This window comes from Malania oleifera, chromosome 4, assembly GCF_029873635.1.
Source record: "Malania oleifera isolate guangnan ecotype guangnan chromosome 4, ASM2987363v1, whole genome shotgun sequence".
In the NCBI taxonomy this organism is placed as follows: Eukaryota; Viridiplantae; Streptophyta; class Magnoliopsida; order Santalales; family Ximeniaceae; genus Malania; species Malania oleifera.
The window spans coordinates 18,126,807-18,150,945 of record NC_080420.1 but is presented as its reverse complement, the minus strand read 5'-3'; the positions used below and the strand labels follow the sequence as shown (position 1 = coordinate 18,150,945).

At 36.6% G+C, this 24,139-nt stretch overlaps 1 protein-coding gene across 1 annotated transcript; it reads right to left on the bottom strand.

The window, feature by feature from the left end:
• Window positions 1-6,010: 6,010 nt before the first annotated feature.
• LOC131153413 (pre-mRNA-splicing factor SLU7-A) lies at window positions 6,011-23,844 on the bottom strand. Its single transcript, XM_058105699.1, has 11 exons — window positions 23,655-23,844; window positions 23,319-23,487; window positions 22,582-22,745; window positions 22,338-22,450; window positions 19,178-19,597; window positions 18,812-18,947; window positions 18,398-18,697; window positions 7,600-7,816; window positions 7,148-7,251; window positions 6,544-6,612; window positions 6,011-6,424 (listed from the first exon to the last, which is right to left on the bottom strand). The coding sequence occupies exons 2-11, from the start codon at window positions 23,332-23,334 to the stop codon at window positions 6,347-6,349; spliced, it is 1,617 nt and encodes a 538-aa protein (XP_057961682.1). The 5' UTR covers window positions 23,335-23,487; window positions 23,655-23,844; the 3' UTR covers window positions 6,011-6,346.
• Window positions 23,845-24,139: the final 295 nt, after the last annotated feature.

Here is a 24,139-nt window from a genome sequence, read left to right as displayed (position 1 = left end):
TAGACTCGGGATGTTCTTATCACATGATGCCCAAAAAAGATTGGTTCACTACTTACAAATTGGTGAGCTCTGGTTCCGTTCTGATAGGAAACAATGCTACCTACAAAGTTGTCGAAATGGGGGGTATCATAATCAAGATGTATGATGGTGTGGTAAGGATGTTATGTGGTGTAAAGCATGTACTTAATCTATGGAAGAATGTGATTTTATTGGGCACTTTAGATTGTAATGGGTATAGTTACAAGTGTGAAAGTGAGATAATGAAGGTGTGTAAAGGCGTCTTGATGGTGATGAAAGGACAAAAGTTAGCAGGGAATATCTATGCACTGCAGGGTAACATAGTTGTAGGTGGAGCTACAGCTACAAATTCTGAGTCAGGTAATATCGTTTTGTGTAAAACAACAACACACAAAATAGAGGGTATTCTTAACTACATTTTGGATGTTTGGGGACTGATGAGGGTAGCATCATGGGTTGGACATAAGTACTTCATGAGTTTATCATGAAAGGTTTTTTGGTACTTCATACGGCACAAGTTGGAGATGTTTGCCTAGTTTAACTTGTGGCTGAGGTGGAAAACCAGATCGGGAGAAAGATCCTCAAGTCGGGCATTGAAATTGAGTATGTTGGTGTTCAAGGAGTTTTGCGAGTAGCATCTCAGGTTTTATGCAAGGCTTGTAAGGAACTTCTTGGTAAAGTCAGTGAGTATGACGTGTTTCTCGATTAACCATTGGCCAAAGGTATCACTAGATGGGAAAGTTGCATGAGAAGTTTGGACAGGTTATGCGGTAGAATTCTTTGGTCTAAGAGAGTTTGGAGGTCCAGCCATGCACGTTTCTAGTGAGGTGAGATCTAAGTTTGGTGAAATGTCTAAATAGTACATCTTTTTGGGGTATCAAAAAGGGGGGTTCAAGTTGTGGGATCCAATGGCTAACAAGGTGGCGATTAGTGGAGACATGGTTTTTTATATTAAAGTCATGGTGTAGCATACTCAAGTAGATAAAGAGAAATGGGTGCCAGAAAGCTGCAGTAGCAACGAGCATATTGTGCAGGTGGAATTGGAGACTCAGGACATAAACACAAGAAGCTCTAGCTCAGGAGACCAGCAATATCACAGTATAAACTGCAGCAAAAAGGATATTGTGATGCATATGGAGTTTCAGACTCAGGGCAGAGATGAAATCGTTCATATTGTAGGGAGTTTTAGCTCGAAAGGCCAACAGGATCACAATGGGCCTAGATGCACTATCGGGCCACCGCTCATGTATGAATTTGATTATCTGATGTCCTATGCATTCATTACTACCAGCAATGTTCCTACTGTTTTTCAAGATGTGGTGCACAACAAAGAGAAAAATAGATGGATAAGTGCTATAGTGGAGGAGATGGAGTTACTGTATAAGAATCAGATGTGGGAGTTGGTGGAGCTTCCAGAGGGGAAGAGGGTGATAGGATGCAAGTGGGTAATTATTCTATTGTTTTATATTGATGACATGTTAGTTGGTGGGAAGATTTTGAATGAGGCTAATCAGTTGAAAACTTTGTTGAGAAAGGAATTTGACATGAAGGTTTTGGATGCAGCCAAGAAGATTCTTGGGTTGGAAATTCGCAAGGATAAAGCTGCAAGGAGATTGGGATTATCTCAAGGTGGCTTTGGACATAATTATAGGGAGATTGTGGTTATCTTAGGGTGGTTTTATGAAGAAGGTATTGGAAAGATTTAGCATAGTTAATGCAAAATCGGTCACTGGTACACTGTTGGAGAATCAATGTAAATTGTCTATCGCTCAGTACCTAAGGATGGACAGTGATGTTCGGGACACATCAAAGGTCCCATGCACCAGTGCAATGGGGTGTTTCAGTAGGCAATAGAGTGATCTGTCAGTTATGAGATTTGTGGATGCAGACTACAAAGAGGACTTAGATGACAGGAGGTCTACAACAGGGTATGTTATGAGAAGACATATTTGTTGGAAGTCTAGGGTACAGTCTCAGGTCACATTTTCATCAACTAAGTCAGAGTACATGGCAGTGGCTAAGACTACTAAGGAAGTATTTTGGTTTACAAGATCATTCAAGGAGCTGGGCATTCAGCTAAGTGGAGTTCTTGTCACCACAGACAAGTTCAAGCATTGCTTAGACTTGGTTAATGTCTCCAGGTGCTAGATAGGAGGCAGTCCCAATCTACCGTCTTATGTGGAGCAGCTAGTTATGCTTTCATATTTCTCCTAAGTGGTGAATATTCACCAAGGTAGATATTGTTGGATTCGTGGCTCATATTGACTGGAACGCATACGCTGGGAAAGCATGGTGAAGCAAAGAACAAGGAATGAGGCTGTAGGAAGAAACCTTCGATGGTTAGGTCGATAGTTGCATCGATAGTTTGCTCTCAGTATCAAACCTTCGACGATTTCAATCGGGATTTAGTATTCAAGTTTAGCCTCGGTATTGAACCTTCGACGTTTGTGTTGAAACTGTTGATGGTATTGTTTAGCGCAGATAACGGATTTTGAATCGAGAGATCAGTATATTGGGAGATTTTGAAGGATTTTCCTCTGGGGATTTCTATAAGAGTGTTTTATATATAGTCTAAGTCTTATGTGAGCGTAGGTTTAGATATATATTGTTGCCCTAATAAGTCTTACAAATCTTATTTTGATGATAACAAATCACGATAAGTTTGATATGGTTTGTTTCAAGTGAAATTCTTTTAGGAAAAAGGCAAAGCTCAAGAATTTCCAAGCTCAAAAGGATAATAAAGCTCATGATGAACATACTATACAAAAGATTGAAGAAAGAAAGATGATCAAAAACTCAAAGATGATATATGATCATGGAAGAACAAGGATTTACTTGAAGATCAAAAGACTAGAGTATTAAGGATGTCTCTATGTAAGTACTTCATGTAAACTTCAATATAAACTGAATTGAAGCTCTTATAAATCAAAAGAAACTAAGAAACACATTTTTAAAAGACCTTAAAATATGTTTTTGAAATCAAAGTAACAAAGGTCTCAAAGGAAGAAAAGTTTTCCAAGAATATGAGGGAAAGACTGAGAGCCAGGCGACTGCCCTATATAGGCAATAGACTGCCAAATTTTAAAAGAAGTAAACTTGGGAGGCAGTAGGGTGTCAGGCAACTACCTGAGCATTGTCAGGCGCTTGGTGGTCAAGTCAGGCGACTGCCTGTGTCTTGGCAGGTGACTACCAATCTTCTGGTTGTCTAGTTTTCACTATGGTAGGCGACTTCCAGGACGTGGCAGGCAACTGCCACTCGAAACAGGATTTTAAATTCAACGGGAAGATTTTTAAATAGATTTCTTAGGCACTACTCTTTTGGAAAACTTGATGTTTACTCCAAGTAAACTTGGGGGGCAAGGAATTATCTCTTAAACATCTATAAATAGCTCCAAACTCCAAAGATTTTAATACCTAAGAAATTTTCCAGCAATAAAAGTTCTCTCAAAGCTCTCAATATCTCTTATGCTCATCCTACTTCCACTATTGAATTGGTGCTGATACAAATTCCGAATTAGAGCTTTCAGAGTCTGAATCTTTCAATACTCGGAAGATATATTTGATGATATAAATTCAATTGAGCTTCAATCTCTTTATATTGATTTACTTTGAAGTATATTTGTGTTGAATATTGTACTAACCAGCTCTATTGTGAGAGTGTCTCTTGTACACAAATTTTTCTATACTTGTTTCTTGTTTCTAGAAAGGTTCAAGGTTATTTGGATCATTGGCTAAACATGGGGTATCGCTTAGAGAGGTGCTGCTCTAGGCTAATTGAAGGAGTGACCGAGTGAGGGGATATCACTTGGAGAGGCGGGCTCCAGCCTAATCAAAGGAGTGTTGTAAACGATGTTGTTCCGCCCTACAAAGTAACTGGTTTTAGTGAATTCTTTGGTGGTTTGCCAAAGGTGAGGACGTAGGCTAGGTATAAGCCTAACCTCGTTAAAAATCTCGGTCTTACTCTCTCTTTCCTTACTCTCTTTATTTTCAGTACATATACAATTGCATGGATGTTTTAAATATCTAAATCATATACACTACATGGATTAGATATTAAATAAACTTAAGCTTAATTTGTTTTTGGGATTGCGGAAACCGAAAGGGAGTACGTTAGTTGATCAATCTTTTGCGGAAACTGTAAAGTAGTACGTTGATTGATTCAACACCCCAAGACTCTTTAACTTAAAGTTTATTTAAGGTCTAAGTATTTGGAAAGAGTGATTGGATGTTGTATTGAATATCAAATTGAGAGACAAATTTCATATATACAGGGCTTGATTCAAATTTATATAAACAGGGCTACACACAAGTTGAAAAAGTTGAGAATTTTCATTAAGTTGCAGAGTATATCTTGATTGAATGTTTTATAATTGATTGGCTTGGTTAAGTTGTTTGATTGAATGTTTGTGTGGTAGTAAATTAAATAAAAAGAATTAAATTGTTGTGCATGATCAACAAAAGGTTAAGTTTTCATTAAAGGAATTAAAAGAAAATTTTAAAACTCAATTCACCCTCCCTCTTGGGAACTATATCCTATTTTCATATATAAACTATATTTGTAACCCTTGATCTAAGCTTGACAATCAGATAGTGAAAATCAGTTGTTTGCTCCCATTGACGTAGGCACATTGCCAAACCACATAATTTTTTTGTTTCATTGATTTAATTGCTTTCCTTTATTCTCATTATGATTGCTATCTCCATATATTCATCGTTGAGTGCTTGCATTACTTGTTCCGGATTCGAGTTGTACGTGTTTCCGCCGCGCATTCAAATCAACATTTACACTCAAACAATTGACCAGATGATTGAATACTAGAGAACATGCAATGTGTACAAAGGAAGCAAGTAAAATCAGACATGAAAGTAAGAAAATAAAACCAAAAAGATACACAAATTAAAGAAAAAACATGAAATTAGAGGCAAAGAGGATGCAAGATGCATTAGTAAGGAGCTCCTGGAGGACTACGAATTTAAGAAGAATTTTTCTCAATTTTATTTGAATTTTTACAAAACCTTCTTTGAAGTTTTAAGGGTTTTCTTGTGAACTTCCTTCTATAATTTTATTTATTTATTTATTTTTATGAAAACTCTATTTTCCAGAATTTTATAATCCTCTCATTTTTCTATTTTTTTGAAGATTTTTTAAAAGATTTTATTTGGATTTTTCTTTGAATTTCTAGCCTTTTTAAGCATTTCCAATTAATTTACTCTATTTTTTGTATTTTAATCACTACAAGAAAAATGAGATTTAGGCATAGATTTTAGTGATGAACCACAAAAGTTGTCATTTAAAGTAATAGCTACTACCAACTTCATCGTCAAAAAGTTTAGTTACAAAATAATTTTACTATCTTTTAACAACAAAGTTTTCTGTCGCTAAAAATATATTTCAAAAACACAAAATTTTCATTCACTAGCGAAATGGCACAAAAAGAATTGTAACATAGTACCCCTAAACAATAAAATGTCTACAAATATTTATTCCTTATTACATGTTCGAGGAAATAATAAAAATATATATAAAAAATAGTTCTTACTTTTATTCTCAAATTTCATGTTATATTTCATTTTACTCTAAAGAACAACTATTCCACAAAACATAACCAAAAGGTTTTATTATTAATGATATTGATATTGAATGTTTAAAAATCAATAGTCAAAAACATCTTTTTTAGCATTAATCGACCATTACTCACAAGTTTTATACTTATTAATGGTATGATCATTTAAAATTATATACCTTTTTTTTTCTATTGTTAACACAATCTGGCATCTTGTATAAAACTACCTTGCTTATTCATTCCCACAGCAACTCAACCTCCCCCCTCTACTACATTTTCTTCCTTCTCCAAGCACCCCTCTACTTCTTTCTTTCACAGTTCTTTCTGTCTACACATCACAGTTCTTTCTCTATCACAGAGACTCGAAGAGAGGTAACTAAATTCTAAAATCGAGCAAGAATAATGTTCCTACTACACATCACATAATATGTCCAATAATATCTTTTTCTGCTATTTATATTTTTGTAGCCACATAACTGTTATATATTCTGAGTACACAGCCACAACAAAAAAAACAAAAACAAAACAAAACAAACAAACACACGCGCAAACCCCAATGCAATAACACATCTACATATGCACACGACCCCGACTAATTTTTTCACCAGTTGATGCCAAGGAAGACAACAGTTCTAGTAAACATCCATTACAGCATCTGAGCTATAAATCATTTAATGATTTGTTTGTCTCACTTCCATCTTTTCTTTCTGGTTACAAGACTGTAGGAGTAGAACCTAGGAACTTCAAGGAGCCAGCAAGGCCCCTCAATACATAAAGTCTTTCATAGGGTCATCATGATGGATTTTCTTCATCCTATATGCCTCCATCTCCTCCGGAGTAACCTGTCAAAATTATGAGGATGGTAAGGCAGCCCACATAACAAGGCAACGGAAGTAAAAAGAATACTTGCACCTTGATGTCAATTTAGGCAACAAACGATCAAATGAGCAAAAGATCTCACCTCATCATTCCATCTAACATTGTATTTGCGCTTTCTTTCGTCTTTATCCTCTCTTCTTTTTTCATCCTCCTGTCCAAACCAAATTCGTCAGTCAAAAACAAATGCATCCACCAGAAGGTTGACTACCTAATCTAGATAACTCTTTGAGCATCCTCAACCACCCCCCCCCCCCCCCCCCGGCGGGGGCGGGGGTGGCACGCGCACATGTTTAACCTAAATTCAACTCAGTTTTTGGCTGCCACTCAACTGAAATCTTTTCTCAAGCAAATGAAAAATTTATGATATGGTAAGCAAATAATGATAGCATTAATAATTTTCCATTTTAAAAAAATAATAATAACACTAATAATTACTAGAAAATAACAACTTAGCAAAATTGGTCAGAACCAATAGGTCTTATTAACTGCTCCGGCAGGTATTTCAAGTTTACAACCAATAGCATAGCTTAAATAAAAAATTTCTGAAATCAAGCTCCCGACTTAATAGTTTGGGTAGCCAAAGAAGTTGAACTGCTAAAAGGAAACAAGATATTCCAAAAGCACTTCTTAAAAAATGCAAAGGAGAAGAGAAAGAAAGAAGGCTTGGCTGGGAAAAAAAAACTCACCTTCTTCAGTGCTTCAGCGAGTAATTTTTCATCCAGAACCAAATCATCTGGCACATCTGTTCCCCAAGTTGCAAGCCTTTTCTCTTCCACTGCGGCGGGCTTCTCTGTTTTAGTGTTCACAATGTGAAGAGACACAAAAGTAAAAGCATTTATTAATATCTAAAAGAAATTGCCAATAATATATAACATGTTATGAACAAAAAAATCAAACGAAATTGACAATGTAAGATGTCAAGAGTTAAACCCTTTTGTTGGCACGTAAGAGGTATCATTAGCAAAATAGCAAAGCCATTCAACAACTATGGCTATATAGTTGGACAACATACAACCATTCTGAAAATATAGCAAAACCTGAAGCAAAATGTAGACCAAGCAGGAGATGTGGTCCAACCAATTAAGTTGGCATTTAATATAAAGGAGATGAATGAAGGCAGATGGACTGAAAGACTAACCTTCCACAGCCTCTTTACGAGCAATATTAGCCTTCATAAGATCTACTGCAGCTTCAGCAGCCTCAATTCCAGCGGCACCTGTGCAATAGCTGTTCCGAATCATCTGCTTGCAGCACTTGTAACCCCACTGATGATCTCTCCACCATGAACCCCAGACATTAGTGTGATTGTTAATGTAAACATCTTCTTCATACTTGCTTCTTGGAAGAGCTGTCTCCTGTAAATAGCAATATTTGTTATTAACACAAGTACATACATGTGCGCGCAGGCACATGCACATACAAATATATCAAACACATGAAATAACACTAATCTCTGTAAAAGGGCCATGCATCGTGTTGAAGTGGTATAGGCTGCTAGGATCTTCATTTGAGAGGGGGGAAGAAATAAAAAAAGGGATATATAGCATTAAATCATTCAGTAATTTTTGTTGGAGGGCCATGCATCATGTTGAAGTGGTTAGACCGCCAGGGTCTTCAGTGGACGGAGGAAGGGAAAAGGAAGTAAATATGGGAAAGAAGAAACTTCTAAATCAAAGGTTTGTCTAGCTTCAATCCCATGTAAAAGAGAGAAAAAAATATGCTGATGCAGTTAGATGCTGAAGAAAAAATGCAATTTCTATAACCATACAGAAACACAAAATAGTCAATTTTTTAGTGTGTGCTCTTCAGAACCCTGAAATCACGTTTATGATTAAAATCCTGGGTCCATAACTCTGCTTCACAGAAATTGGAGATGCAATTTCATTCTGCCTGTATAAGCCAAGTTGTTTTGCTGTTCAACCCCCAAATTTGAGCACATAAAATCTCTTTAAGGCAATTCAGATCTTCAGTAAACGGAACTCCCAACAGAGCAAGATAGTGTTGATATAAAATTGTTGCAAGTATTTCAACCACTCGCCAAATAATTCTCATCAAGTTCCTCCCCTTCTTCATCCTTGTTTAGAATCGAATACATCATCCCCGCCTTCCAACAAGCCCATTCAGACACAGAATAACATAGACCAGCAAGTATCATAATAATAAAATTTGATTCTAAAAACAGCATTTCATCACCCTTCCGAACATGAGAGGCAAAATTCAACTGCATGATGCAAATACTATTTCATATACACTAAACAAGCTCCATGATTTTGTAAGTTTTAGAGTTCCGGTACTAAAACTTAATATGATGTTTAACAAATTGTGAAACAACCTTCTGTAAGCCAGTATATGAAAAGGAAATAGGAAATGATCAAATGGAACTTAAAATGACATTTAAGAAACAATTTATGCAACATTCTTCTGTAAACTACCAACTGCCTTCCCAATCTTCCTTGCAATGGCTTCAAGTTTTACAACTTTAAATGCCTATTATCCAACATTATGGCCAATGTGTGCTAGAAATAAGATCCCACCAGCTCCCAAAAGCTAAAAACAATAACAATAACAATAACAAAAACAAAATAAAACACAACAAAACAAAACAAAACAAAAAACAAAAAATTCTGACTCTCTTTTGAATGAAGAAACAGAAGGAAAAAAAAAAAAAAACATAAATCAATGCAAGAGGATTTGGTAGTGGAGTCTCAAGGGAGAAGTATAGTAAACAAAATATGAAAGTGATTGGACAATAAGGAATAAAGTATATGTAAAATAGAATGACTAACTCAATTAAAAAGATTCCAAAAGAGATTTTAGGCGAATCCAAAGGAAGTCTATGACAGCAAAGAAAGCTGGCAGAGGGATCAAGATGTTCAAAAAGCAGTAAAGACAAAAAGAACTTGGTATAAAACATGGAAAAAAGTGTAGAAATATAGAAAATTTTGAAAAGTATAAAGAGGCAAAAAAGGTCATTAGTGGAGCTAAACATAGAGCTTATGATAATTTATATGCTAAACTAGATACAAAGAAGGGAAAAGAGACGTACAAACTAGCTAGAGCTAGTGAATGGAAGTGCAAAGATTTAGACAATGTAAAATGCATAAAGGATAAGAATGATACTGCCTTAGTAGAATAAGAAAACATAAAAGCGAGGTGGCAAAGATACTTTAATAAGTTGTTTAATGAAAACCAAATTGAAAACTTAAACTTAGAAGTGATGAATAAGGAAAAGACAAAAAATATGAGATTTATTGGCAAAATTAGGCTCACAAAAGTTAAGATGGTTTTAATAAAAATGAAACGTGAGAAATCTTTAGTACCAAATAACATCTCAACTGAAATTTGGAAATGTCTAAGGAATAAAGGAAGTATATGATTAACTAATATATTAACACTATTATGAAAACCAAGAAAATACCAGAGGAATGGAGGAAAAGTATGTTCATACATATTTACAAAAAAAAAAAGAGATTCAAAATTATAATAACTATCACGGCATTAAACTTATGTCATACAATGAAAATGTGGGAAGGTAATTAAACAAAGAATAAGAACAGAAACGAAGGTCTCGGAGAATCAATTTGGTTTGATGCCTAGAAGATCAATTACAGAAGCTATTTACCTACTAAGACGATTAATGGATAAGTTCAGATAAAAGACGAGGGACTTATATATGGTTTTTATTGACTCAGAGAAAGCATATGACAGAGCACCTAGGGAAGTTCTTTGGTGGGCTTTAGAAAGGAAGGGAGCCTACAGCAGATATATTGATGTCGTTAAGGATATGCTTGATAGAGTAACGACTAGCGTTAGGACTACAAGAGGAGAGTCTAGAGAATTCCCAATCACAGTAAATGTACATCAAGGCTCTACCTTAAGTCCCTGTCTATTTGCTTTAATGATTGATGAACTTGCAAGGAATATCCAAAATGAGATCCCAGTCTGCAAATGATATTGTTTTGAGAAGAACAGTGTAGACTTGGGCAAACCTTATCTTCTCTCCTCCTTTGTTGAGCTTGAGACAGAAGTTAAGGAGTACAGAGGCACTCTGTTCAAGGAGGTTCTTCCCTTTGGCCTCCCTACTTCTAAAACTTCTCCAACAATCAAGCCAAATGCTTTCAGTCCCTTTAATTTTCATAAAGGCCCCCTTCCTTGTCAGCTGAGAAGACTTCAATCTTCTGGAAAACCCTTGTAATTGAGCCCCACACACAGGTCTTTGCTTCTAGTGATGCCAAGGAGGAACGAGATTCAGGGACTCCAATTACACAGGCTGGTGCCACTGATTTATCCTTAATTCTAGCTCCTTCAAACCACCTGGAGGCCCAACAAACCAGTCTCAGTCTGGCCGATACCCAGGACACCACCAAACTTTGAAATGCTGAACGGAATAGACCCGGAAAGCACACATTTTTAAGAAGTAGGTCTCTAAGTGGGTGCTATGGAAAATGAAAATGATCAGAAAAGCCATTGGCAGTCTTTCAATGGCTTTCAAGACAGGGCTTCAAAATTGTTTGAAGAGATCAAAAAGAAGAGAAGAGGGGAGGCACAACTAGCTCCAAAAAACCTATGGGCAGCAAAAAGAAACTGGACACAAACAGGGAGCTGAAATGCCTGGAATGTTTAGTAAATTATGATAAGTTGGGTGGATGCACAGATTTGATGGAGGCAAGCAGTGGCCGGATTTGCACTACTAAATCATGTTAAAGGGAACTCATTTCCTAGAATGTGAAGGGATTAAACGATAAATATAAAAGGATTCTAATTAAATCTTTATTCTTAAAGAATGGAGAGGTTACATTTTCTGTTTATAGAAAACTAAAGTGGAAACTATGGATCAATTCTTAGTAAGAGATCTTTGGGGACGAGAGAATTGTGATTGAATCTCCCTTGTTGTTGTGGGCAACACAGGAAGCATCCTCAATCCCAAAGTTGTAGAGATGATTGATCATTCCATCAACTCCTTCTCTGTCTTGTGCTTGTTCAAAAATCTGGATGATAATTTTTTATGGGTTCTCACTGGGGTATATGGCCCAAGAAAAGGACCTCATACACATTTGTTTTGGACTGAGCTCCTCGAGATTAAAAGCTGATGAGATTCGCCTTGGGTTATGGGAGAAGACTTCAACAAGGTATTGTACCCCAATGAATGTAGTGGGGGCGGAGCGGAGAATCACTGTCTAAGATAGTTCCTGGGCTTCACCAAAGAGAATGCCTTTATTGATCTCCCACTCATTGGTGGTGCTTTCACTTGGTCCAACTCTAGAGACCCACCTTCCTTCTCAAGATTTGATAGATTTCTTATTTCAGTGAATTGAGATACACACTTCACCAAAACCACTAAAAAGCTCCTTCCCAGACCCATATCGGATTACTTCCCTATCCTTGTTGACACAAGCAAAATCAAATAGGGGCCAACCCCATTCCACTTTGAAAAGATGTGGTTAAAGCACAATGGCTTCAGCGACCTCATTAAGTTCTGGTGGTCCAGACTTCATTTTGAGGGGAAAGCTAGCTTTGTGCTAGATTCAAAACTGAAGGGGTTGAAAGAGAGGCTCGAGCTGTGGAATAAAAGCACATTTGGGAATATTCAAGCAAAGAAGACCAATATTCTTAATGACATCAAGATCCTTGATAAGCAAGAGCTAAGGCAAGGGCTCAATACCAATGAAAGTGCCAAAAAAGTTTTGTTAAAGGAGCTAACTAATGTTATTAGCCTTGAAGAGATCTCCTGGAGGCAGAAATCTAGAACCTTTTGGCTCAAGGGGGGAGACCGGAACACCAAATTTTTCCACCGAACAGTGAATGCCCATCGCACGCTGAACAACATTTCCAGCATCAAAATTGAGGAGATCGCCTTAACTGAAGAAGGAGAAATCAAAAGGGGAATCTGAAACTTTAATAAAGCTCTTTACTCTAAATCTGAAAGCTAGAGAAATGTAGTAAATGGAATTGACTTTAAATCTATCAACCCCTGAACTGCAGAGTGATACCTTTTGAGGAAGCGAAAATCCTCATGCCATTACAGAGACAAGCACTAGGGCCAGATGGGTTCTCCTTGTCATTCTTCCAATCAAATTGGGGCAAGCTCAAGCAGGATTTCATCAACATCTTTGAGGAATTCTTTAGATTGGGTAGATTTGTGAGCAGCATAAATGTCACTTTCCCTACCCTGATCCCAAGAAACCCAAGGCAACCAACATTGAGGACTTTCATCCGATTAGCTTAGTGGGAAGTATTTGTAAGATCCTTGCCAAAGTCCTAGCTGCAAGGATCAAAAGAGCCACTTTGGAAGTCATTGGGCAACATCAACACGCCTGTGTGGCTGGAAGACAAACCATGGATGCCTCATGCAGCCCTCACAGCTAACAAGATGGTGGATACTTATTGTAGGGAAAAGAAAAATGGGGCAGTGTGCAAGCTAGAAAGGAGAAAGCCTTCGAACACATTAACTAGAACTTTCTTCTCTATACTCTTGGGAAAATAGGCTTTGGGGAGCAATGGTGTAGTTGTATCGCTCATTGCATCAACACACCAAGTTTCTTAGAGTTAATCAATGGATGCTCAACTAATTTCCTTAAGAGGACTCAGAGAAGGGGACCCTTTATCCCCCTTTTTGTTCATTGTGGTGATGGAAACGTTAAGCCTCATGTTGAAAAAAGATATCAGAGAAGGGCTAATCAAAGGCATGGTTTGAAATCGCAGTCGCGGGTAACGTCGCGTAACGGTCGCGGGTGTCGCGGGAGACGCGGGTGTTACATAACGGGAAGCGGGCGCAACGGTCGTGAATTTTTTTCACGCATGCACAACCATGCCAAAATCGAAAAATAAACATGAAATCCATTAATACACGGTTTTTAATGAATTTTAAAGGTCTTCATTCAACCTACAAATGCTTTTTAATAGGCATTATGATTTTTATATTAATTTTAGTGCGCTGTTTAAAAAAAAAAAAAACATATTTTTTAATAATTTACATTACTTTAAAATTTACAATTTAAAAAAATAAATATGAAATTGTAAATCTTACAATTTAATTATTTAAATGGTAATAGACTTGAACTTGAGTCACTTAAGAGTTGAGACTTGACTAATTGTGTACAAATTAGAATTTATTATAAATTGTAGATCTAATATTAAATTATTAATTGTCAAGGACCTCAAGGTATTTAAAAAAATAAATATGTAGAATATTAGTTAATAATTTTTTACTAAATCTGTACTCTAAGTTTCTAAGTTCTAAGTTCTAGGTTCTAACTCTCTAAGAGTCTAAGTAACTCTATAAATTTTATATTTTAAAAACTTTATACTAATTTTTTTATTTTAATTAATAAATTCTACTTATACAATCATTAATAATTTATAATTGTTAATTTGTATTCTAATTAAATAATAAATAAACTAAATTTATATACTAATTATAGTTATAAACTGAAATTATAAAACAAAATTTACAACTTATATACTAAATAGTAATTAAATAAACTGAAATTTATAATTTATATAAACTATAAATTGAAATTATAAAACAAATTAAATTTAAAAATGAAATTTACAATTTATATACTAATTAAATGAACTGAAATTTACAATTTATATACTAATTATATAAACTGAAATTTAAAACAAACTGAAATTTACAATTTATATAAAGCAATAAAGCATAAATTGAAATAATAAAACAGAATAAATTATTAAGCAATAAAGCATAAATTGAAATAATAAAACAACATACATATTACAAGCCCACTGGCCACCACCCACTACCCAGTTACCACCTACCCAATACCCACTCCCGACTCCCACTCCTATGGAAGCTGCGAGCCTGCGACTGCAAGAGAGCTGCTGGCCTGCTGCAACTGCAACCTGCAAGCCTCCATATTTTGGAGGAATCGAAGACTTGCTGATTTTTGGGTTCTTGGACGAAGGAGACGAATGACGGACTGAGGGAGACGAAGCTGTACGAAGCAAATTTTGGGGGTTTTAGGGATTTCGAAGCTTCAGATCAGTAGATCGAAGCTGTACATATGAAGGAGACGAAAAATCGAAGAGTGATTCAGGTGAAGAGGGAACTGAACTCAGCTTGCGGACGACAGATGTAAGGGTTCGAAGGCACGAAGCTGCGCAACAGACGTTACGTTCCGTAACGTTAGTGTAACAGCCGTTACGGGCCGTTACGTTTCCGTAACAGCCGTTACCCATGTGAATTTTTGGCTCGCCGCTAATGCAGCCCAAAACGGTATCGGTGACCTGTTTTTCCGTTACATAACGGCCGTTACGTTTAATACCATGATCAAAGGCCTTAGAGTTGGCAAGAATGTAAGGTCCATGGAGGTCCCACATCTCCTGTTTGCAGATGACACTATCATTTTTTGCAAGGATGACCCTCCCCACATTACGAATCTGAGATAATCTTGGCAAGGAAGCGGTTTAAGATTTGAAAGTTAACCTTGAAAAATGTGAAATCATTCTGCTTGGAGAAACTATAGACGGGCATCTCCTTGTTAGCCTTTTAGGCTGCAAGATGGGAACTTTTCCTATTAACTACATTGGGATGCCTCCCAGTGCCAAATTCAAAGATAAAGGAGTGTGGGACTGGGACCCTATCATTGAAAATTTTGAACAAAAATAGGCTGGATGGAAAAGGAATTTTTTGTCGAAAGGTGGCAAACTCACTCTCATTAAAAGCACCTTGACAAATCTCCCCATTCATTTCATGTCTCTCATTCCCCTTCTGGCTTCAATTGCCAAGAGAATAGAAGGAATTCAAAATAGGTTTCTTTGAGGGAGTTTTGCAGTGGAATTCAAATTTCACCTTGTCAAATGCAGCATGGTGAAGCAACCCATTCATTTAGAAGGCTTCGGTTTGAAGCCCCTCCACATTTTCAATAAAACCCTTTCAGGTAAATAGTTGTGGAGATTCATGATTGAGAAAGATCACCTTTGGCTGGGAATCATTGCTGTAAAATATGGGCCTGAACATAATGATTGGATCTCCAAGACTAGTAGAGAACACACAGTGTAGGGGTGTGGAATTTCATCAGGAAAGGCTGGAATGATTTCCTTTCTTGTATTAGATTTCAGGTCAAGAATGTGGATAGTATTTATTTTTAGCATGACGCATGGCATGATCAGGAATCCCTCAGTGTATCCAGCCATTTACAACTTGCCCAGTGACAAAGATGTCTACATAAGTCAGCACCTCCAAACCTCAGATTAGGGGCTCTTTTGGAACATCCCCTTCCTCAGAAATGTGGAAGATTGTGGACTCAACCAGCTCAGAGACTTCTACAGCTTTCTCTACAACTTCTAGCACCATAATAGCACTGATCTTCCAATTTAGACCTTAGATGAGAAGGGGGTTTCACTGTTAGATCCTTCTGCAAGAAGCTCTTTCCTTTGGAGTCAAAAAACTTTGATTTCCCTTGGACTCAGATTTGGAAGACAGCTAACCCCACAAAGCTGCCTTTCCTTTCCAGCCTTGGAGGCGACACATGGTAAGATCTTGACCTTGGGTACTTTACAAAGAAGGGGTCTGTTAGTCACCAACAGATGTCCCCTTACATGGCTGATGCAGAATCACTAGAGCACATCCTCCTCCATTGCACTTGGACCACAAATCTTTGGAATATGGTGTGCATCTGATTGGACAAACAGTGGGTTGTCGCTAACTCTGTGGGAGGAGAACTCTGGGCCAGGAAAGGAATTTGGGCAATAAAAGAGAAGAGAAAGGCTATGTCCCTCATTCCCCTTGCAATTTTCTGGTGCGTTTGCAAAGAGAGGAATAATTAAGTGTTTAAAAATTTCAACCTCAGCAGATCAGCAAAGAGTACTGGTTTATTGCAGTCAATAGCTAGCATAGTGGGAATGTTGTTAATGATAACAATGTAATCTTTGATTCCAGTGACACCCTTCAGGGTGCTTGACTTTCTCTACTACACCGCTTTCATCCCCTTGATGCCTTTTCAATAAACTTTTCTTTATTTATATATTTTTTTAAAAAGTTCAAGAGGTTTTAGGATAAATAGAAATAAGACAAAATATATGAAAATGGGACTTCAGCTGATAAGAAGGAATACTAAAGACAATATTAAACTTGATAATTAAAAAATCAATAGCACTAATAGATTTCGATAGCTTGGATCTATTATGCAAGGAAGGGAGAAATTGAAGAGGATGAAGTACATAAAGTCAAAGCAAGTTGGGTAAAATGGAGGAGTGCATCAGGTTTGTAATGCGATCATAGAATACCATTCAAATCAAAAAGAAATCTCCATAGGACGGCTATAAGACCAGCTATGCTTTATGGATTAAAATGCTAGGCAACTAAAAAAAAACACTCAAAAAAATAAAAGTGACCGATATGCGCATCCTAAGGTGGATGAGTGATAAAACATTAAAGGTTAAATTAAGGAATGAATATATTTGCAATAAGTTAGGCATATCATTGGTAGAAGATAAGATAAGAGAGAAGCTATTTAGATGGTTTGGCCATTTGAAACATAGGCCAATTAATGCACCAGTGAAGAGGAGTGAGGTAGTCATTGTAAATGGTACTAGAAGAGGAACAAATGGACATAAAATAACTTAGAATGAGGTAATGAGAAAGGATTTAATAGCTGTTAAGTTAGTTGAAAAAAATACCCTTGATAGAGTGACTTAGTAAAAAAGGACTCATAGCCAACCCCACATAGTGCAACTTGAGGCTTGTTATTGTTGTTGTTGTTGTAGTTGCTCTTTTGAACCTCAGAAACCTATCAGTATCTGCTGTAAGATGCTTCCACAAAATGACTAAAAACTAGTTCCATAATTTATCCTACATTACTTGCGTCTGTATTATCACCATCTAAATCTATTATCCTTCAAAATCCTCTACACAACCATCAAACCTATAATATAATATGTCAAAACAGTTATAAAAAAAAAAAAAAAAAACCAACCCTGCCAACATACCTAAAAGAACTTCTAGATCAAATACTCAAAAAATGCAAACGCGTCATTTTTTATGCTGATTATATTCCACCTCCAAAAATCCCTTCCTCAGTTTCAATGTGAACTCTTCCACATCAGCCAAACATGCTAGAGATATTTTTTTCCTACCATCCTTTGGGAGAAAAAAAAATTAGAAGTTCCCAACTCAGTTATTTGGCTAATGTAGATGTTCTATCTAAAATAGTTTATGGTTCAATTGAGCATGAAGCATGAATTTGAATTCTGGACAGAGAAATATAGATGTGGATGTTCTTAAAATTTGAAGTATGATGCAGTAGGGATATGTTTATAGTTAGATACATATTTTCACATATATACATTTATATGTACCATGTTAAAAACATATATAACAAGTTTCAAGTGGTTTAAACGCTAAATAGAATATGAGAGAAGTAGGCACTAGCAGAAGCACAAGGATTTAAAAGATGCTGCATTTCTTTGCCATACCATGTGTTTTTTTAGGAGCTATTTAGCAATTTGCTGCATGTTAAAAAACATTCATTTGTGGTAGGTTTGCGAGCATGGAGTGCCATGGACTTGGAATGCTAAAAAAAAACTAAACAAAATTGTGTTGAATTTTTGTCAAAATACACAAAAGTCCAAATTCAACGTTTCAAAGCCATGCTTGCATATGCAGCTTTGATGTAGTGAAGGTGGAAAGGCATCAATATACAGTGTGTTGACCCAGAAAAGAAGAATATAGGATATGATTTGGACATGTCAAGATATGTTATTAAAGAATCCAACGCATTTTTAAGATTCAGATCTTGAGCACCCCCACCCTTTTTGCATCACAAAAAGAGCTTGGATACATGAGGATCCAAAGTATTGCAAAAAATAAAAATTAAAAATAAAAATAAAAATAAATAAAATTTCGGTAAATAATGCAGAATATAAACAGGTGAAGAGAACTAAATTTATTGCACATTCACACATGCAAAGCTAACCTGCCCATTTATGATCCTGCCTGCACGATCATATTCTACTTGTCTTTCACTCTGTCCCAAAAGCAGCTCTTTGGGTATTTCTTCTTCAGTAGCTGCATTACCATATTTATCCATAATAGTGTCCTTAATTCGAGACTTCAGTTTCTCCTTTATGACCTTATAATTTTTATAAAGCAACTCCGCTTGGGATGGAGCTGCCTGCATGTGAATATCTTGTCCCTTCTCAAATGCTTCCCAAGCATGGATGTTGAGCTGTTTAAACTCCAAAGCCTGACCGCTTACTCTATTTTGATTATCTCCCTAAAATAAATAAATAATAATAATCAGATCAATATTAAAACAATATATACTAAAAATTGAATCTAAACTGTGGGAAATTGTATAACGCAATATGTATGTCTCAAAGGTACTCACCAAATAGAACTTCTCATTTGGATCCATATCTGGAATAGGATCCTCACGCATAGAACGTGTTTTGGGATCATAATATGCAGAGTTGACATCAAGATTAAGAAGATATTTTGCTGTATCCTCTCGAATACGTAGGTTCCTGGTAAGCAACAGTATTTCAGTTACAATCATCCATCATTCAACAGATTAAATTGAAAAGCAACATTTACTAGACCAACAAGCAGAGCCACTTTATACAGCATAAAACAAGATGATTGTCCGTTTCGGTCTTGGAAGGAGGGCTCAGTAGTCCAGTAGCAAGACAAAAATTAAGAAAATAAAAATAATAATAATAATAATAATAATAATAATAATAAGAAAAGACCTTACCTAACGGTTCCTGTACTCCCGCCACCAGTGGTACGCACACGCTTCTCAACCTTCGCGAAATCCATTTGTTTGCTTTCATCAACCTTCGCTTCGTCCACCTTTAAAGCATCTTCATCATCTTCCTCATCACTCATCTCAGCCTCACCCTCACCATCTTGGTTATTATTTTTCTCCTCTAATTTTTTAAGCTGTTGCTCCTTCAAGAATTTCCTTCTAGCTTCATTTTGTTTTTCATATTTCTCAATAACACGGGCATATGTTGCTGGATCATATCCATTCCACCGGTCTCTTTTGCCATCATAATCTAGCTCAAAACTCTCTATCTTTTCATCAGGTGCAATGTGCTTGTTTGTCCACTTTGCTCCCACTTTCCGGGGCCTTTCCATGCATGATTTTGTAGTGTGCGTCATGGCCCCACAGCTATTGCAAATGTTAAAAAAATAATAAAATACAAATAAGACTGGATTAAGAGACAAAGAAAACATGAAGAATGACATGTTATTGCAAAGATTCAGTCTCTGCTAAGTTTAGACAAGAGCATCTATGAATCTATAATTTCAAATCACATGCATCACTCCTGTGAAAAAATAATGAAATTCAAAAATATATGTTCAACTCAACCCCCTCCCCCACCAAAAACATAAAGCACTAAAAATCCTAACATGATATGTCCTATGCCAAAAACAAATAAGACTGGATTAAGAGACGAAGAAAACATGAAGAATGACATGTTATTGCAAAGATTCAGTATCTCCTAAGTTTAGACAAGAGCATCTATGAATCTATAATTTCAAATCACATGCATCACTCCTGTGAAAAAATAATGAAATTCAAAAATATATGAGTTGTGTTCAACTCAACCCCCTCCCCCACAAAAAACATAAAGCACTGAAAATCCTAACATAATATGTCTATGCCATAGGGATGCTCCATAGACAGAACCAAAGGTTAAATTTCCCGTCAAATTCTTGAATTGCCAGTCATCTCTTACCATAAGTTGCAATAATAAGCAGCACCGAGGCCAAATACTAAGTTACAGATGGGTAAATAGGATAAATTGTTCTAACAGGCTAACATCTCACCACTCCTCTTGTAATGACTTATTTTATTTTGATAGATTCATAACACACAGAATCTTACATTGAGCCAACACGACTACCTCTCAAATGAAGAAACAAAAAAAAAGCTAAATCCAGCATTATAAAATTGAATTTTTCAAACATTACAACTATTATAATCACACAGTAATCATGCAAAACAGTATCAATATTATCTTCCCAGGTACTACATCTGTAAGCACTTTTCCATCCCGTAACACAGGATGAAACATACCAAACTAAACATCCTAAAGTCATAGTGTAAAATTATTCAATTGTCAGGATACATAAGAGGGGAAGCCTTGATGAAATGATAAGAGTGTTAGACTCAAACCACAAGATCACAGGTTCAAGTCAGAAAAACAGGCTCTTCAATTATGGAGGTAAGTCTGCTTGCATCATGCACTCCCCAGACCACTATAAAGCGTGATAGCTTTGTGCATCAGGTGTTGCATGTGTTGCATTATTGGCATGCAGAAATAGATTAGACATGCATAGCCAGCCATTCAAACAAAATACACATCCTTCTTTAGGCATTTGCTTGTGGTCATCCTAAGACAAAGTTTCCCCTACACCACAGCGACCTTAAAAAAATCTTTTCATTCACAAATTGTTAATTAATGTATCTATTGTGAGTATTTAAAGAAATAGTAAATTGTGTATCATTGTCATACTCATTATAACTTTTCCTCCTTTTGTCACTTGGTATATTGAGAATGATATATGAAAGAGAGGGAAAAAGTGAGACAAAAAAGTAAAAAATAAAATATTTTTTTGGTGCAACAATCCTGTAGCGGTTAACGGTCATAGCGGCCTTTACGTAACGGTCGCGGTCCATAACGGCTGCTACGGCCATGATTTTTCTTCCCACCAATTTTGCAGTGTGTAACGGTATCGGTAACCCAAAAAACTATTACGTAATGGCATTACGTAATGGTTGCAGCCTTTATTTAAAACCATGGGAGGAATTGAAACCGTCCCTCCTTTTAAAATGAGGATATTTTGGGGGTATATCAGAAATCATATTTGTTTCTGAGAAGATGTTTGAGTGGGTGAAGTATCTTAGAATCTTTGTTCCCCTGTCTTTCTAGATTGTCCCTCTTGCATAATGCACCAATTAATGCCATTTATTCTTTTGAGGGTGGATCTCTTTCTTGGGAATTTCATTTCTTCAAAAATCTCAATGAGAGAGACGTTAAGGATATGACTTTTTTGTTGCATATGCTCGATTCTTTTGTCCCTTGAATGGGTGGTGACTCGAGGATTTGGCTTGAGGATTCTTGTAGTTTTTTTTTTTTTCACAAGATCTTTTCTTGCCCAATTGTTGAAAATGTCAAAAAATCCTTCTTTTTTCCCCCTTGAGCCACTTTATTTGGAAGGCCAAGGTTCCCTAAATGATCAAGGCATTTATGTGGACTCTGATTCTTAATAGGCCTAATACTAATGATTTGCTGCAATAGAGAAAACTTTATAAAGCCATCAAGTCCGAATATTTTTGTCTTGTGCTTGGAAGCCCACGAGACAAGTGATCACTTAATTCTGCATTGTACAGTGGCCAGACATCTTCGAGCTTTTCTTTTCTCAAATTTTGGGGAGGCATTGGTCATTCCTAAGACTGTTGATGTTTCCTAAAAGGACAGTACAAAGGATTTGGAAGAAGTACGCCAAGGAAAATTTAGGAAGATGTACAGATTTTGGCATTTTTGGGGCTTCATGGACCAAAAGGAATGCAAGATTCTTCTATGGCAGCATAAATCTGTGCATTTCTTTTGAGATAGAGTTACTTTCAGGGCTTCTTGTTGAGCTCATTTTTTGAGTTTCTTTCAAGGAATGTTGTCATCAAATCTTCAAAGGGATTGGAAAGGGGCTTTGATGAAATTGTTTTTTCTTTTGATTCTCTGCTTATTTTTGTATTTTTTCTGTGTTAGGAGGATTTCTTATCCTCCTTTTTGTGTAATTCTTTCATTTGTACATTAATGAGTTTCCATTTCCCATCAAACAAACAAAAAAAAACTAAGTTCAGATGAAAAAGGAAATGCAAAGAGAGAAAAGAGTTTACTTACTTTTCACATGCACCCTTCCTGTACTTATCAGCCTGATGTATTTTTGCACCTCGGTCGTACCATGATTTTGTGTAATTTGGATCCGATTTCCATTTCCTTTGATGTTTTAAACTCTACGAACCAAGATTGCAAAATTAAAAATAGAAAATAAAAAATAAATAAACAAAAGAACAAAAAACAAGCTTGAGACTCAATGATCAACAAGCATTGAATGCAGCCAAAGAACAATAAAAACACAACTTACAGGTCTCTCTGCATTAAGATACCAAGGTGCAGAAGACATATACTGAGGAATATGAGGATTGATTTCTTTTCCATCCTCATCAACCTCAGCTGGTGCAAGCCCGGCCTTACGTGCTTCTTCCAATTCCAGCTGCTTGCGATGGTCCTCCCTAGATTTGAATGCCACTGCAAACCATAATATGGTAAAATAAATGATAAAATGGGCCCAAATAAGGGGAAAATCCAAAAGTGCAGAAATTTGGCAACAGTGCCGAGTTTGCAAGGAAAAAAATAAGCCTAGGATATAAAAAAATAAATACCAATAAGAGATCATCCTACAAATACTAAGCAACCCAACCTATTACAAATAAAATTGGTGCATCAGCTTAAAATTGATTGCTGCAAAAATACAGCAAAATTAGCATTCCTTAGTAGCAGCTTGTGAGCATACTGCATAACAGACAAGCTATTTAGAAAGGCGGAGGAAGGAACTGAAAGTGAAGATTGAAGCAATACAGGTTTTTGTATATCAAATAATGTTGATTGCAAAAACTACAAAAACAGACACAGAATTGATCCTTGGGACTAAACTCCAGAATTGAGATAGGAAGCCCCATTTCCAAATCCATGGGTAGATTGCACGACATACATGGGCTTTGAACTGAATTTAAACTTCTTTCCAAAATAACAAATTTAAACTACATAATCCAAAAGCAGTCACTTCTCGAATTTTTGGGAATTAGAGTTCCTCATAAATACCTGATGCAGTCGCCATGTTCGTTACAAACCAGAAGCCCTTCGATTCTAAGATGTGAGAACCCCAGGGAAACCCGAGAGAGAATGCAGCGCAGATTCTCCCCTACGATAGACCCGAAGGGCAGTAGCTGGGCACGGGGGCGATGGACCGAGTGTGGCCGGAGAGCGGTGGCTGAAATAAATGTCAAAAAACAATATCAAATTGATATTGAAAAAATAGAAGAAAATCTTGATGAAGACTACGATGAAATAATGACATTAAAAGAATTAAAATTAGCCCTTGAAAAAGGCCCAGAGAAGTTGGAGATCCTGAACGCTTTCAACCAGGGATTGCATTACCTATAAGTCGTTGGGTAATGATCTGAAGCTTGAAGCGGAAGACGAAGTGGGCGGCGATGAGGGTGGTGGCGACGCACGACTGAGTCACGCAAGGGGCGGCGACTCCGCTGCATTGTATGAAAGGAAGAGATGGGGGAGATGGTAGACGCAGGTTTTCAGTTTTTGTTCAAAAAAAAAAAATAACAATAAAAATCTCTATTATTTGTGGTTTCCAAACAGATGGCTTGAAACTGTGAATTTAAAATTGCGATGGGTTAACCGAGCGGCCCAACAACTACTGGGCTGGACAGTTTAAACATGAAAATAATTACTAAAAACAAATTACTGTGGGTGTAGATGGGGGGAAATATTAGAATTCAGAGGGAAGGTTAAGTGGGCCTGGCCCAGCCCTCAACTTGGCATATTATTCGTGGAGTTCGGACCAAGCTCATATGGATGGAGAACTAGTTTGGGCTTAAACAGGCGGTGTTAATGGGCCAGCCCAG

Bases quoted from the DNA above. Each gene is read 5' to 3' on its own strand.
- LOC131153413 (XM_058105699.1), bottom strand. The intron at 22,451-22,581 runs GTAAGTTGTGTT...CTTGGTTCGTAG, and splicing joins ATCTTAATGCAGAGAGACCT to AGTTTAAAACATCAAAGGAA. The intron at 19,598-22,337 runs GTAAGTAAACTC...CATTTGCAATAG, and splicing joins AGGAAGGGTGCATGTGAAAA to CTGTGGGGCCATGACGCACA.